Source organism: Electrona antarctica (genome assembly GCF_951216825.1).
Source record: "Electrona antarctica genome assembly, chromosome: 19".
Lineage (NCBI taxonomy): Eukaryota > Metazoa > Chordata > Actinopteri > Myctophiformes > Myctophidae > Electrona > Electrona antarctica.
Genome location: NC_136800.1, coordinates 21,968,300 through 21,984,283, shown reverse-complemented (window position 1 = coordinate 21,984,283; position 15,984 = coordinate 21,968,300). Strand labels below are relative to the sequence as shown.

At 41.6% G+C, this 15,984-nt stretch overlaps 1 protein-coding gene across 12 annotated transcripts in view; it reads right to left on the bottom strand.

The window, feature by feature from the left end:
- LOC306912365 (receptor-type tyrosine-protein phosphatase mu) overlaps window positions 1-15,984 on the bottom strand; it is a 236,320-nt gene that overhangs the window by 69,146 nt on the left and 151,190 nt on the right. For 4 of the 12 annotated variants that reach the window (XM_079488525.1, XM_079488531.1, XM_079488535.1 and 1 more), the window contains 4 exons: window positions 14,150-14,179; window positions 4,140-4,417; window positions 1,533-1,610; window positions 467-496 (listed from right to left, as the gene is read on the bottom strand). In XM_079488525.1, the coding sequence (XP_079344651.1) occupies window positions 467-496; window positions 1,533-1,610; window positions 4,140-4,417; window positions 14,150-14,179 (416 nt within the window). The remainder of the gene's footprint in view (window positions 1-466; window positions 497-1,532; window positions 1,611-4,139; window positions 4,418-14,149; window positions 14,180-15,984) is intronic. The other 8 variants (XM_079488532.1, XM_079488533.1, XM_079488534.1 and 5 more) reach the window with 5 other exon arrangements.

Here is a 15,984-nt window from a genome sequence, read left to right as displayed (position 1 = left end):
GAGACGGGGCGAGCTGCCCCCACCACCCCCACCCCCACTAGACACTCCCCCCACCACATCCAGTCCACATGTCTGTCCATGCATATGAGAGGTCAAACACATAATGTGACATCACACGCACGACACGCAATGCGGATGGGATGGAGTGAAGCCAGCCTCAGCCCGGGGAAAAGCCTCTTCTTTTGACAGGGGGGGGGGGGGGGGTAGGGGGGAGGGAGGAGAAGGAGGAAGAGGAGAAGCAGCAGGCAGGTATGAAGGTGAGGAAGCCGTCTTCAGTAAAACTAAACAAAAAGAGCCAATCAAACCAAAAATGGGAAGCAGTCTGTGTTCGTTTGTCCTCATAATAAGCACTTAAATTACCGTCTGGTGAATTATATACACACATGTGCATGTTTTCTAGAGCACTGAAACAGAATAAATCATCAACAGCAATGGGGGGAAAAATAGAAACGGGGTTGTTTCTCACCTAAAATAGCGGTTGGCACAAAGGGATCTGCTTTAGATATCCCCACAACAAGTGCAGAGGTTGGAGGAGGAAAGAGAGTCGCAATAAATAAAAGAAACAGAGTAAAAGTTCACCTTATCAAATGAGACAGCACATGAGCACAACAGTACAAAGCAACGGGTTAGTACTTTCTGTCCTGCCTCAAAAGGTCAGGCCAGAGGGCCATCTCATACAAAAAAAGGTTGAACATTGAATAAAAAAAACAATTAACCAAAAATGTCACTGAATAGCAGAGATAAAACAACAGAAATAAATCTTAATCATTCATTTTCCCTTTGCAAAAAACTGTCTAGACGTCTACACGCTCAAAGGCTTGCTCAATCATACATTCAATCATAGAAACAAAATGAATGAATGTATGAAACGGAAAACATCAAAACTGCACAAAATGTCACCGTTAAGAACAGTTAGTACTGGACTGAAATAGGTGGTTATTTTGTGGAAGGTAATTGAATAGACCAACTATACTAATAGATGGAATCAATAACTTAAGGATATATCTGAAATAACTTAACATAACCACATCCGAACCCAAATGAAAAGGTTTGTTCACAACTGATATGTTGATGTGTTTTTCAGAAAACATTTGTTTGAAGACATTTGTAGAATCAGCCTCAGGTCTTCAGGGGCTTTTGAGTCTTCTATTCCTCCCTCTCATTCATGTTTTATCACCGGCTGGGCTACAGTATGTTTTATCCCTGCTTCTGGTCTGACTCAATTAATGCATTTCCTTTTGGGAAATGTAGACAGTCTGATATGTTTGTAATTTATGTTAGATCATGTCAACAATTTGAACAATTTACTTAAAAATGCATGTTAACCAGATTAACAACGGTGCCCTTATGCTGGGTAATTTTCTAAATATTAAAAATCATTTGAAAGTAGCAAAAATAGCACCTTCATTAAGTGATGCATGCCTTCCCCACTCTGTTTTTACAAATCAAACCCCATGACAATTAACATGGTTGAAGCTGAATAGAAATAAACATTAGTTTGAGGCAGCTCACAGTTGAAGCTGTGTGCTCACCTGGATAGAAGGCGTTGGCAATGGATGTGCTGAGCGTATTGGCTTTAGGCAGCGTGAAGGAAGAGGGCGATGAACCAGCTAAAATGCAAAGAAACAACACAATAGAAGGTCATCAATAGTCCACCCTGGTCTTGACTGTGAGTCAAAGGCCCATTCACTGCCACAGTACAGTGTCTATCTATCCACTTGGCAGTCATAGGTCTCTCAATGGAGTATGGAACAAAGAACTGCAAACCAGGGTCAAATGAGGATATATATCCTCATTTGTAGTAGCAGACCTGTAGTCTACAGAAGGATTATGGGTTGAGTGTTTGCGATTGTTTTACAAAATAATGTAATAATCATATCTTTGATTCAATTATTCATTGTATCCGTTTCGTTGTATTGCTTTTTGGGGGGCACTAGGGTTAATGTACCTGCTTCACAGTACTACAGTACTTCATTCAAGTAGTACTATCTTGCATGCACCTGGCTGAGAGGACAATGGTTTCCTACCAGAGCATGAGAGAACATGGATTCAACTACATTTGGGTTGGTTGTTTGTCAATTAACTTTAACCCAAGTCAACAAAACAACACTACACCGTCACCGAGGCCTTAAGAGTTTAGGACGGTCAAGGTATGTAAGACATTATGCTAACAGGCAAAGGACAAGCTGATGTACTTAAGCTATTTACACAAGCAGACAGAGGGCCATGTTTAAATAGACTCTAATAGACAGTTAACCAAGGTCACAGCACCGTTGTCACCTGCCTCCTCATGCAGCCTGGGTAGACACAGACCTCTGTGGAAACAGCAGTTCTTAGTTTTCACTGGGATTATGAGAGGTCAACCCCTACGTGCAGACTTTTCCAAGCTGCCCATCAACAAAGACTGAGATAAAGCTAATGAAGATTAGAGACATGATCTGTCCATTATGGAAATACAATGGAGCTGAGCTTATAAACCGACATCAGACTTCTCTGAAGAGCATTGTGTAATGTGAAATGATAACCCTAGTTGCTCAAGACTCCTTTTGGGCTATTCAGAAATGTTTTCACATAACTGTGGTTAGCTTTATAAATTGGAAACAGCTTGCTGTTAACAAATTGGTTTTGCTGATGTAAAATTTAGTTTAGCCCTTTTCGAGCAAAAATCTATTACGGAGACATGTGGAACCATAGAAAAGGAAACTGCAGAAGAGGTAGAACAAACCCTTCAGGGGTTGTTGGCAAATCTCCCGCGGAAGAAGAGAATGGGTAATTAAACTTTGTTAAGATTATGGGCAAGCCTTTAAGAAAGTTTACAATGTTGGAGTCCCATGTACTTCCAGGTTTAGTCGAATAATCTAGAAGAATTTTAGTTTGTTTTACTCAGAATTGCAGGGGGAGTTACAGAGAGATGTGATGTGAAAATGACAAGTTGACAGTGACAAGATAAACAACAGGAAGTTACTTATGCCCGCAGTTTCAGGCAACAATGTTTGGAATTATCTGTAAAGGTTTGTTTGTGTACGTCCAGCGTACAAAATATGAAACGAGGAGCCATATGAGAGCATGAGGGCAGACTGCCTTCTAGGCGTGGGTGCCAGGCTACACTCTATACTTCATAGAAACTAAGGTTAACATTTTCTTCTTATTCTTTATGTGAACCTGAGCTACAGCAGAAGTCTTTTCCACTCGTTTTGTATTTTCTTTCTACAATGAAACAAGGAGCACTTCTTACAATTCTTTTAATTTATTTCAGATAGGAGAGTCTAGTGAGACAGGAAACCAAGGGCAGAGAGAGGAGAAACATATGAGACAAGACGGAGATCAGATTAGAATTTTGGTCCTTGTGCTCACAAGGAACATATGGTCTGTGCACTAACTGTTTGTGGCACAAGGCACCCCCGAGCACTATTTATTTATTATCCCGCTCTCCTACTGCATTCTGTAGCGCTCATTCATCTGTAACATTGTGTGTGCGACTGGGCGTGTGGAAACATAAACTTGGCAATGGTACAACTCGCGATGTACGTACTGTGGCAAACTTTTTCTTGAATTATCAATTCAAAGTGATTGTCTGTTCATGAAGAAGAGGCCTTGGCGACCCTCTCTCTCTTCTCTCACAAATTGGCCAGGACAGATAGGCCTTTAAAACATGGAGGATGATGAAACAGGATTCAAAAGGAGTGCCATTAATTGTTATCTGATTTTAGCACATTTATACTTTTTGCATTTTATACTTGATTTCAGATAGGTCGGTGTAGAGACAGGAGAGGAAACTATATGGGCAGAGAGAGAGGAGGCAAAATAGGGGTCAGGTCCTTCTGGTTCACAAGGAGAATACGGTCCATGCACCAACTAGATGTAGCCCATAATTAAATACACATTCAAACACATTTACTCTTTACATATTAGTAATATCCTCCTTACTAGCAAAGATTGTAGCCTGATAGCAATGCAGGTGAGGGGTTCACGGTTGCCTCAAGGGAGACTCACTTTGAAAGGCATTAGAAAATGCCATTTTGCAAAAGCCATTCCACATTTGAAAAGAAAGCAAAGGTTTTGCAAGCTTACAAAGGACTGTCATGCAAGTCTAGCTGCACGCGCACTGCGCAGTAAAGTCCTTAAATGCATAACCTCACCTCTTCCATTGAGAGTGAGCGCGCATTCGCTGCGGGTGTTCAGCGTAAGCGCGCACTCGCTGCGGCCGTTGAGCGTGAGCGCACATTCACTGCGGCCGTTGAGCGTGAGAGCGCACTCGCTGCGCGTGTTGAGCGTGTGGCTGTGTGTGTCCATGAAGGAGAGGGCTTCGTCACAGTTGGTGCCCTGCTCTGTGTAGCTCTTGTCCATGGAGTTCACCATCACCGTCATCTCCTGCCGCGTGCTGTTCAGCGTCTCCTTGCGCTTTTTGGCCAACTTCCTTCATTGGAGAAAGAGAGAGAGAGAGAGAATGACTGGGTCCGAAACGTTGATGTCATCGCTTTCGGGTATGACCAAAACTGTTACTTTTCAGGAAATGGACAAAAATAAAACTGTGTTCCAATTGTTATTATATGATTTAGTCACAATCTCTTACTTTTCACTGGATCAAAATGTATAAAACACACACACCCACACACACACACACACACACCCACACACACACACACACACACACACACACACACACACACACACACACACACACACACACACACACACACACACACACACACACACCTAGCCACTTTCACTTTAAGAATGTTCAAAAATAGCTAAACATAATCTAAATCGTCTTGAAGAAGTAGGCATTCATTTGCAAAAAAAAGCTAAAATGTCGAACTATGGACATACACGGTTTCTGCCCGACAGCGACGATATGATGCTGCTAATCATGCAATAAGCTATAAGGATGGCTCATAATCCATAATGCTGCTGAAGCTGTAACCTAGCACTGTACTGTAGTGTACATGCACACTGCCTGACAGCATGACATTACATGTTGAATGTGAAAATAGGATCCTATCTACTCAAAAAGATGATGACAACATGATGGCATGATGCAGCTGTTGACTTGCATTTTCATTTTGTACTACACAGCAGATAATGTACTGTACATGTATCATATAGTATGTATACATACAGTAACAATGTGTACTTTCTGTTTTGCAATAATATAAAAGATATGATCCTGCATAGTACATGCACTGCACTGTACAAATAGTTGTCCAAAAAATTGCCGACATTAAAAAAAAAACAATCATTGACCACACACGTATAGCCTGTAGTGGTTCTCAAACTTCTTCGTGTCAAGGACCCCTAAATTGATATATATATATTTGGCCACGGAACCCCATCTGAAAATGTTTTGTGCCAGGGACCCCCAGAAGAGAATATTTATTTAATTTTGTTTCAAAATTCACAATTATTCAAAATGTTCCAAATATTTTCTATATTTTTTAAACATTCTCAAAAATAGCAGATGTACAAATTTGCAGAGTGGCATGAAGTTATGCACTGTGATCTTGTAGATCTGCTATTTTGTTAATAGCCAACATATAAATGGACTAGTTAAAATGATCGTGATGCTTTATTAACCAATTTTACTGTGGACCCCTGACCCCACTTTGAGAATCAATGGCCTATACATGTCCTGCAGGGAATGATCATCGTATGCCCTCCGAAAAAACCTAGAACACACCACTGTTGTCAAGTGAACTAATTGTGATTCTGATGTGGGTCATGAACCACATTGTCTTATTAGGGATACTCTTGCTTTTCAACGTACTGTATTGTTCCTTGAGAATCCAGTAAAGTGCGACACCATAACCCAAATACATCAGCGGCCCGATGATTTAAAATTAGCCATCGCATTTGGGGGCAGAAGGATCACAGTTTGAACAGTGAACTAAAACAGTCAACCTGTTTTTATTGACCTACTTCAGCATAATGTGCTGTTACAACAAGTAATCACGGCTTGGTCAAACAACATTAAAGCACTGTGCTAGAAATAAAACACACTCACGCAAAGATATGCATACACACCATGAACGAAAGAATATGCACACTTGCACACTTAGAAGTGCATGTGAATTTGCCCATATAAAGATGTGGTAGGCTTACCAGATCCACACAGCACATACATAGGTGAAGAAGCATGCAACCACACATGCACGCACGCCCGCATGCGCACACACACACGCACACGCACACGCACACACACACACACACACACACACACACACACACACACACACACACACACAGTGTGATAGCTACCGTAGTATACCGTCCGTTACTATAACAGTGGTAACATACTGTATTAACGGTGGAAATGGCTAGTATACTGTAGCTATAGCAGTGGTGATATAGCTACAGTAGCATACTGCAGAGCGGTGGTGATAACTAGCATACTGTAGTGTAGCTAGCGGTGGTGGTGATAGCTAGCATACTGTCTGCAGAGCTGTGGTGATAACTAGCATAGGCCTACTGTAGCTATATAGCGGTGGTGGTGATACAGTAGCTAGGTGATATACAGCCTAATGCCACTATGCCGGTGGTAGACAGTAGACACCTGCTGCTGCTCTATATCTGGGGAGGGGAGTCGTGACTCGTGAGCATTAACTATGGCAGCCTTCAAACTGATACCGTCTCTTTATAAGTCTCTGTGTGACCCCTCTGCACTATTTGAATAGCAGCCTCTCTCATGTACAACGGCAGGCTAATGACGCACTCCTGCTGTTTTGTTTTCGCAAATCTCCTCTGTTTATTCAATTTGGTGGCTGTCTGGTGCCATATGGCAGCATGCCCCTGCTGCCTTCAGAGCAGTCATTTAGTCTGAAGGCCGCCACGTGAGGCTAATAGTCGAACCATTCCTTACGAAATCGGGAGTGACAAAGGATTGACACTTTCATCTGCTTGGACATGTGTTTTGTCTTTATCTGCAATTTGAGCCGGGAACAAAATAGCGGTGTTGCATGTCTCTGAGTTACTTCCCCATTATCCACCGACTTCAAATTCTAATAGGAAGGATAGGGAGGGGGAGGGGGCAAGGGGAGATGACGGGAGAAGTGACAGAGGTAAGCGTGGACCCGAGGCAATATTAAGATTGGTCCTGCACTGTGTGCAGCTGTGGAATTTGAAACCAGTTTAATATAGGTTCCGACACTGCATCAGTGTCCCCAGATTTTTTTTCTGGCTGGGTAGAGACTCAGTTTATCCGCTTCCCTGGCCCCGTGGTAAAATACAACCTGCCATGGCATAAAGACACGGTCGAGTCGGATGATACCAATTTGGGTAGCGCGCCATGCAGCACTAGCACTATAGTAGGATGTTTGCTAGGCACTGTGGGGGTTAGATGAAGACGAATATGTGTGCCATTCTCTGCTCATTTGTAAAAGGGGAAAATGCAATGATAGATGGTTACATTCCAGAGGATGATGTGCTGAGAGAGACAGCACGAGCATGTGTACAGAACAGTGGAGTGTTTGCGTGTGCTGCTGATGAATACAACCATTAATCTTATTCCTCGATAGTTAGCCTAATGCCGCGTATGGAGAGAGACTCCGCTAGCTAATTTATGAAGCGATTGCTGGCGTGCGTGGCTGGGCTGTCACGCTATCAGAAGTGTGCACATGAAGGAGAGGAGAGAATGACTGACAGAAGAGGCGTTTGTAGAAGTATAAAGACGGAGCCAACACTGCAGGTAAGGTATATCAGGCAATTCTCATTAGAGGGATTGTCTGCAGTTCAGTACATGACAGCCCTGGCATATCTGGCTTCTAAGTGAGCTCCTCCTCCACTAGTTCAACCGGAACAAAAAGGGGAAAAGTGTGAGTGTGTGCGTGTGTGTGTATGTGTGTGTGTGTATGTGTGTGTGTGTGTGTGTGTGTGTGTGTGTCGACTGTCAAGTGCGTGCGTGCACTATTCCATCGCATTTGTTATTCCCCATCCCCTAGACTCCTTTGGGTCCGTAATAGTGTGGTGCAAATGTGCATATGTGCGCATAACATGTGCCACTAGAGTGTGTGCATGTTTTTGTCTATGTCTATTCTATGGGCGGGTATAGTGTCTTCAACTTCTAAAACCAAGCATCAAAACCTACCATCTCAGCATGATAGGCCTCATTTCAGCTTCTAAAACCAAGCATCAAAACCTACCATCCCAGCATGGTAGGCCTCATTTCAGCTCCAGAGCTCAAGATGAACCTCCTGACACAAGCACAAATACATCTTAATGCGAGTCATCATCTCATCAATTAAGATGACTCATACATCTGTGTGTGTGCGTGCGTGCATGCACGCACGCACACACACAGATGTATGCGAGACAGAGAGAGCGCATGCGCACACCGACCTCCAGCACGGAGTAGCAACAAACCCAGCCTTTGAATCCGGTGCTTTCTCATTTGAAATGTACTATTTTTGTCTCATCCTCACTGGGTGTCCGTGTTAATCGTTGCTCATATACACCAATTCAATTCACCTTATTCCCTGGCAGTCTTCCCACACAAACCCAATAAATTCCTGGCATCATTGGCTATGTTAAAACATTCTTTTCCTGAAAGTAAATAGCATCATCAAGAATGACCTTGTGAATACTGATCATTTCTTTGGCTCCTCATATTGCAACATTCCAATGAACTAAAAGCAACGCCAGCGAGTGACACTGAGTTATGCTGTTCTCATTTCCATTTAAAATGGGAACATTTCGTATTTTAAAGTTCGAATGACTTTCAGGATATTGGTAATTTATTTTGCTCTTTGTTTCCAATGAACTACAGCAACAGCTGTTCAACAGAGGCTCAATGGCCGTATTGCAATTTACTAACAGTGGAATATCTATATAATATGCTACTATATGCGTATACACTATAGAGTGCTATGTCTACATAAAATGCTATCTAAGTTACTTAAGTTGAGCCTATGCATATGCCTAATATTGTGTATGCACCATGCATACAGTATGTGCATGGTGCATACACAATATTAGGCATATGCATATGGTGTAAGGTCGTCAAGGCTAGGGCAAGTGCTACGGGCTAAGATGGAGTCTGAAGAGGTGGGTTTTCAGTCAGACTACGCCGGAAGATTGGAAGTGAGTAGTATTGCTATCGTAATGTTCCCAGTTTGATCCCTAGCTCCTCCTGACCTCATTTTGAAGTGTCCTTGAGCAAGATGCTTAACCCCTAACTGCTCCCGATGAGCAGGTCGGTGCCTCCGCCATCGGTGTGTGAATGTGTGTGTGAATGGACGAATGTTCTGCACATTTGAAAGCGCTCTGGAGAAAGGCGCTATTCAGTATAAAAGATCCATTTACCAGTATATACTGTTGTCAAGAATGCTCTTGAGAATATTGATCATTTCTTTGGCTCCTCGTCTATTCCAACGAACTAAAGCAACAGCAGCAGCAGCGACAACGAGACCTTGATGTTCTCATTTCGGTTTTGAATGGGATGATTCTCATTATGAAAACATGTGTTACTCGTCCATCTCTGCTGTTCCTCCTCAATGTCTAGCTTATTTTATTGTCTGGAAGAGTATTATACCTACTGTATAACCTTTTGAGATGTAATTTTATTGTGGGTGCAATAAACCGAACCCATTTTCATAACTTTTCAGCAAGCCATGTAATTAACACAATAAGTAAATAACAAATCCATGTATGCAAAAAAATTTATCCACTTAAGCCTTTTCTATACTTTGTCGTATGATGCTGTCAAGCTAAAATGCTCACAGCTTATCGATCTGCTAGTTTCCCTATTTTTCCTATATACAGGTTTAATGTTTGTTTTTAGTTCAATGTTTGTTTTAAAAACACCATTGACAATAAAGATAATTGAATCACTGTTAAATTCACTGTTTGTTTTACATCATCATTACATCACCTAATCATAGCTATACTCCTCGATGTTGCAAGATGATAAGAGCGCCCCTCACTTCACACAGGTGTGATTTTTTTATTGTATATATTTTTTACGTTTTTTTTAAGAAAGAAAAGATTAGATTGTTTTTTATTTTAAATTCACCTATAATGAAAGGCCCAACATAGGGATGCCAGGTTGAATATGGTTACATTTATTTATTTTATTTTACTATAAACATCAAAGCACCATCTTAAAACATCTCTTGTAGGGATGTGCCGATGAGACATTTTGGGTGATATCGGTATCTGATATAATTAATTGCTGTTATGGCCGATAACCGATATTACTAATGTCCTTATGATCTCATTCTGTATTAAAAAAATATAATAACTTTGTCCATTCTGAAACATACATGTAACAGGGTATCTGTAGTGCAGGCTTAGGCAAGTCAGATTTAACTTTAATACCTTATATTTAATATTGTGAGCTTGTAGATCTGTTCAAGCTGTTACTTTGGGCTTGTTTATCTGTAAAGACAATCGGACCGATTAATTAATCAGACCGATGTCGATTAATCAAAAAACAACTAGAATCGGCCGATACCGATGTGATTGCCGATTAATCTCCCATCACTAATCTCTTGTTCTCTTCCACCCTTCTCTCTCATCAGCATGCAGCGCTCGTAGCAGCAATGCTGTGCATGGCTTGTACCAATTAATGTGATTCTTGCTGCATGTTCAGGCTGCCTTGTAAAGCTTAATGGAGGTGTTAGCCCCCAGCACGGTTTGTTGTACATGCTAGGTGTAATGCCCTACAGAGGCAGCATACAGCACTACAGTAAGTACGCTGTTTTGAGGATCTAAGGCATTGACTGGAGTTGAACTTTAAAGCCCAATGATAATCGTAAATAATAAACAATAGTAAGTGGTACTATTCACTAGTGTATAAACTGTTGTGCAAAACGCACACATTTATGGTTAAGCGCTATTCTGTTCTAGGCTTGATACTAGAAAGAAGGCAGGTGGTGGAAATATATAGGATTCATCAGGACATGCTGAAATTACATGGGGATTAGGGGTAGTGGCATTTATGTGAGAGTTCGACAATTAACCAATAATCAAATCATTATCATTATGCTACAAATTAATGTTCAAATGAATGTGGTTCTCAACTCTGTAGACTCATTTACATGAGTCTACAGTCTACATGAGGGGTAGAGCGGCCAGTTCGATCCCAGGCTCCCCCAGAGTTAGTGTCAAAGTGGCCTTGTGCAAGACACTGAAGCCCTACAGTAATTGCTTATGGTGAGCAGCCGCAGGTTGGTGACCTTGCATGGTTTCTTCCACCATCGGTGTATGTGTGTGTGTGTGTGTGAATGTAATGCACAATCTATAAGCGCCTTGGACAAAGGCTCTATATAAATGCAGCATTTACCATTCACCATTTAACACTGGAACACCAGGTGGATGTAATTAAAGGGCAATCTAAATCCAGCTGTGCTGTTGACCGCAAATGTTCAAAACGTCACAAAATGCATATTAGCGTCATTGAGCTCACAGAATGTACAGAAAATGACAATAAAAATTGTAAATGTCCAGTAATTTTAGTCAGCAGGACTACGGTTTGCAGATACTGAGCAGGTGCGACATGTGTGACTGTTGATATGTGACACTTTGCTTACACGCTGAGAATTTATCCGCTTCTCTTCCTCTTTCACGTTGTGAGAATGTGGTCACCACTCTAGAGCAGTGCTTCATGAATAACCCTGTTGGCTGTCATCGACAAGAATGGTGACATGGGCTGGGCTTGTGTCCTCTGTATTGATAACCTGCCAAAATACATGGCCTAGACTTGTGTCCTCGCTATCGATGACCTGACAAAATTGTCATGCTCATCATCTTCTGTTAGCATGACCTCCACAACGAGTCTTAACACAGAACATTGAAAAGGGATCGCGGAAGCTTACATCTTACTTACATTTGTCAATCACTTTTGTCTACTGGGTATCTAGAGTAAAGCCTGTGCGGCTTTCCTCTAGATACCCAGTAACAATATGCATGCCTGGCACTATGATGATGAAAATTAAACTTAACATGTAATATAGCAAATTATACGGGTGGTTTATGCACGAGGGTGGGGTGGAGCAAATGGAACGGCTGTCAAGTCAGATAGTGATGAGTGTGGTTCTTCTACAAATCAGCCCCATCACTCGATCGGTATAATCCTCATGGGGATATGGACCCCATCTCAACCCCTGGCCCCTACCCCTTGATCCCTCCCTCGTCCCCAGCAACAGCAGCGACCAGAGGCAGCAGCGGCCTCATTCTGATTAAAGTGTGCAGGCCACATATTTATTCACACATGTAACTGCATCCCTAATGAGATCCCTGACTGATGTTGCGTTGCCACCTCTGGCGATATACCTAAAGTGCATATTTTGGCAACTGCCTGATGTTCTCTCCTGCCTTTAAAGGGCTTGTTTGATGAATGTATGAGCGTATTAATGGAGCTCCATCAATCATGGAGGTGTTGTGATCCCCCCGGCTGTCAACAAGGCTGCTATGAGCAATAGGCTATGGATAAACACTACAGTAAAGGTAAGCATCATAAGCACATTATCCACAATCTAGTCCACCAACTAATTTTGGGACATACTCACATTTTGTTCATAAAGGTTTAGAAAATAAATAACTTTCCGTTCAAACTACAAGTCAGTGTTAAATAAGCTTTAAAATAGCTTCTTGCATGTCTCTTTTTATAGCTGATACCGTTGGAGTACAAACTATATTCAGAAATAAATACGGTATGTACCCATGTAACACGGGTCCTGTGAACAGGTATCCTGCTTTTCCTGTTTAAGCCTGACTATTTAAGACATGCAGTCCTCTAAATCATTGGAGCTTTCCACTCAACACATCTGTGCTACAGTATGACATGCAAAGCGTTATTATTTCAAGGTGTATTCAGAGATCTTCTTTGAAGTGAGGCAAGCTCCATTGTCATTCCATATCCCAGCCATCTCAACACAGATTAGTTGGCATCACAAAGGCCATCCAGAAAGAACCATGTGAGATAAAACAAATAGTACAAGCTCCAGACTAAGCAGCTTTGCCATTCAGCTATGCCCATTTTGAAATCCCGGAAATCCCAAGAATTCATGAGCAAAATGCTCGGGTGTATTGTCTTTTGTAAGTAGCACAGAGGTAAGTCCATAATCATATCATCTGCGCAAGGGTTGGTGGAACAATCTGTTCAGGTAAAGACACAACTCCACCATCACCATTGCTTGGGTGGGATTAATGTGCAAATATATCTGGGAACCATGCGCGGAGAAGAGGGGAGGAAATATGGGTCAGTAAAAAAGATGGTGTGAGGAGGGATGGGTAGGCATGGAGAAAGGGTGAGATTTATCACATGCATTCAGAGCCAAATAGCTTGTGTCATATTAAGCTCATGCTTAATTATCAATGCATTAACCATGACCATCTTATCTCTAAGCATGACAGGAAATATTAACTTGGATTATGAGTTAGAATTTGGGCAACCGCTGAACATTTCATATACAAAATACCATGAATTATTAGCCTTTGGTTATCATGCTCCCTGATAAAACTGACACATTTGATCACCTTATGACAGGCACTTAAAAAAATCAAACTTTGACAAGCTGAGAAAGATTTAATCATGGGAGGTGACATGAAAATTTCGCACTCAGTAATATCGTTTTAAAAGGAATATCTGCAGCTCAAACTATAATTTAAGGCAGTTTGAGTTTATCACCGGATAAACAAACGACCTAAGTGTAAAGCAGAGATGATACCTGTCATATCATCTCAGTGTAACCCCCCCCCCCCCCCCCCCCCCCCCCTGTCTGGGGGTGCTGCTCTGCTGCGACTGTCTGGCTGTCTTCAGAAGTAATGCCAATGTGAAATACAGTAAAGGGCTTGATACACTTTGTTGCGTGCAGTGTCGCTCACCAAAAACAGTCAATCTACAAGCTCACAATACGTCACAGCGCAATGCATTTTGAGCATCTAGATCGGCTATTTTGAGTGTGCGACACCGGTGTGCTACATAGTATAAATCCGGCTTAAGGCAGGCTCATTGCATGGAGACGTATTGGAGTGGCGTCTTCCATTCCGCCGGCAGAGATTACAGTGGGCTCTCTGTAATAGCTCTGAGGAGGTTGGGTTGAGGATGACATATAGCTCCCTCACATGCATGGAGGGAGATTTAAAAAAAATAAAAATATATATATGTGAGTGATAAAAAAGCATGGCACTAACATTACACAAAGTGGTTACTTACAGGTAGTAAGTGTAGGAGTGATAGGTTCTTCTGCCCGAGTGGGGTGGTGGTGGTAGGTTTTTTTTTTAAGCAGTGGAAAAAGGAGGGGGGAGGGGATGGAATGAAAAGGAAAGAAAAAAAATATATTAATGTTTGGAAAAAAAGAGTAGAAATGAACAAAAGACCAGATATGGCGGCATACGACGACGTGGAGGTAAACTTGTGATTGTGAGGGCAAGGTGATCGCTTGGAGTTATGTCATGCTTTTGGCAGTACAAGAGTGGCAGGGCTAGGCCCTGTGCCCGCTATACTGAATGTACACACACTCCTATAGCCAGGAGTGGGCCAGGAGGATATTATTGCGAGTGGGGCCCCGAAAAATGGTCAAAAACATGATATATATATATTATAACATTGTAATGATAATAATTCATTATTAATTAATAGCATTAATTAATAGCATTAATACAAAAAATAACATGGTATTTTTTTTTCTTCATAACCTTGACAAATCATTGTGATACAGATGAACAGAAAACGTAAAGTAAACTACGTTGAGTTCCACTGAGCCACAAAACACAAATCACAAATCATTAAGGCATAAGCAGTGGCGGCCATAATTGGCCCTAATCCAAAATATTTATCAATTATTTTAAGCCTAGAATCAAGCCATCCAGGATCCTGGTGAGTCATGGCCATAAACATTTGATTCTGTGAAGAAAAAAAATGAAAACAGCAAAACAAATGGGATTGATTAAATATAGTATATAATGAAATATTCAAAAACATATATGTTTTTCTTCTTCACAGAATCAAAGGTTTTACGGTCATGATTCACCAGGATCCTGGATGGCCTGATTCTAGGCTTAAAATAATTTATATAAATATTTGTGGAGATTCTATGGGGAAAATGAATGGGGTCTGTATCGATGGAACCAGAAAATCGCAGCTATTGCTTTGCCCTATAGAGTGGTCGTTAAAATAAACATGCTCTGAAAATGCTCAGAATCTCCAAAGTGCCGGCGGCCCACCCATCTACCACTTCACACAACAGCTGAATGGCTACCGTGTTAAGTGGTGGGATGGGTGGTCTGCCAGCACTTTGGAGATTCTGAAGTGTGCCCAGATCCAGAAAAGGTTGGTAACCGCTGCTGTTGCTGTCTTTAAGAGACACAGTTCACAACTGCGTTGCCATTACAACACTTTCGAGAGCGTGCCATTCTATACACATACAATATGAAATTACCATAGCTGACCCCCAAGGTTGCCAGTAAATGAGTGGTTGGATTGTCAGAACACGACTCTGCTGTCTCTACCAGTTGTATATTAACATAACACACTAAATATAACTGCAAAAAGTCATCACCCGCCCTCGACTGATTAAGTCACATTGAAAACAAATGTATTACTTATATTGGCTACATATCTCAGTGCATACTAATTATCCCACACACGCCCACGCATTGTGTGTTTCCTAGATGAGGCTGGAATAAAAATAAAAATAAAACTGTCAGAAAATAAAGACTATAAGCTCAGTGATGTTATTACCAGGCAACTACACCATCCCACTCAGCTCCATTTCCTTCTACTACTGTAATCTGACCTTAACTCTCCAGTGCAACACAGGCAATCTAACGTCAGGAGAGGAATAGAAATGTACGGCAAAGAAAAAGGTGTGAAGCTAATAAAAGTTTTATTGGAAAGTGTTGTCGAGGCATTTTCCCGTTCACATTCCCCCTCTCAATTGAGATATTGCATGAAGCAAGCTATAGTGTACACCAAACTAATCTTGGGTAAACACGGAGAAACTGACATTGTGTAATTTCAGCCTTTGGTTGCGCGCGGACGGGAGGGGG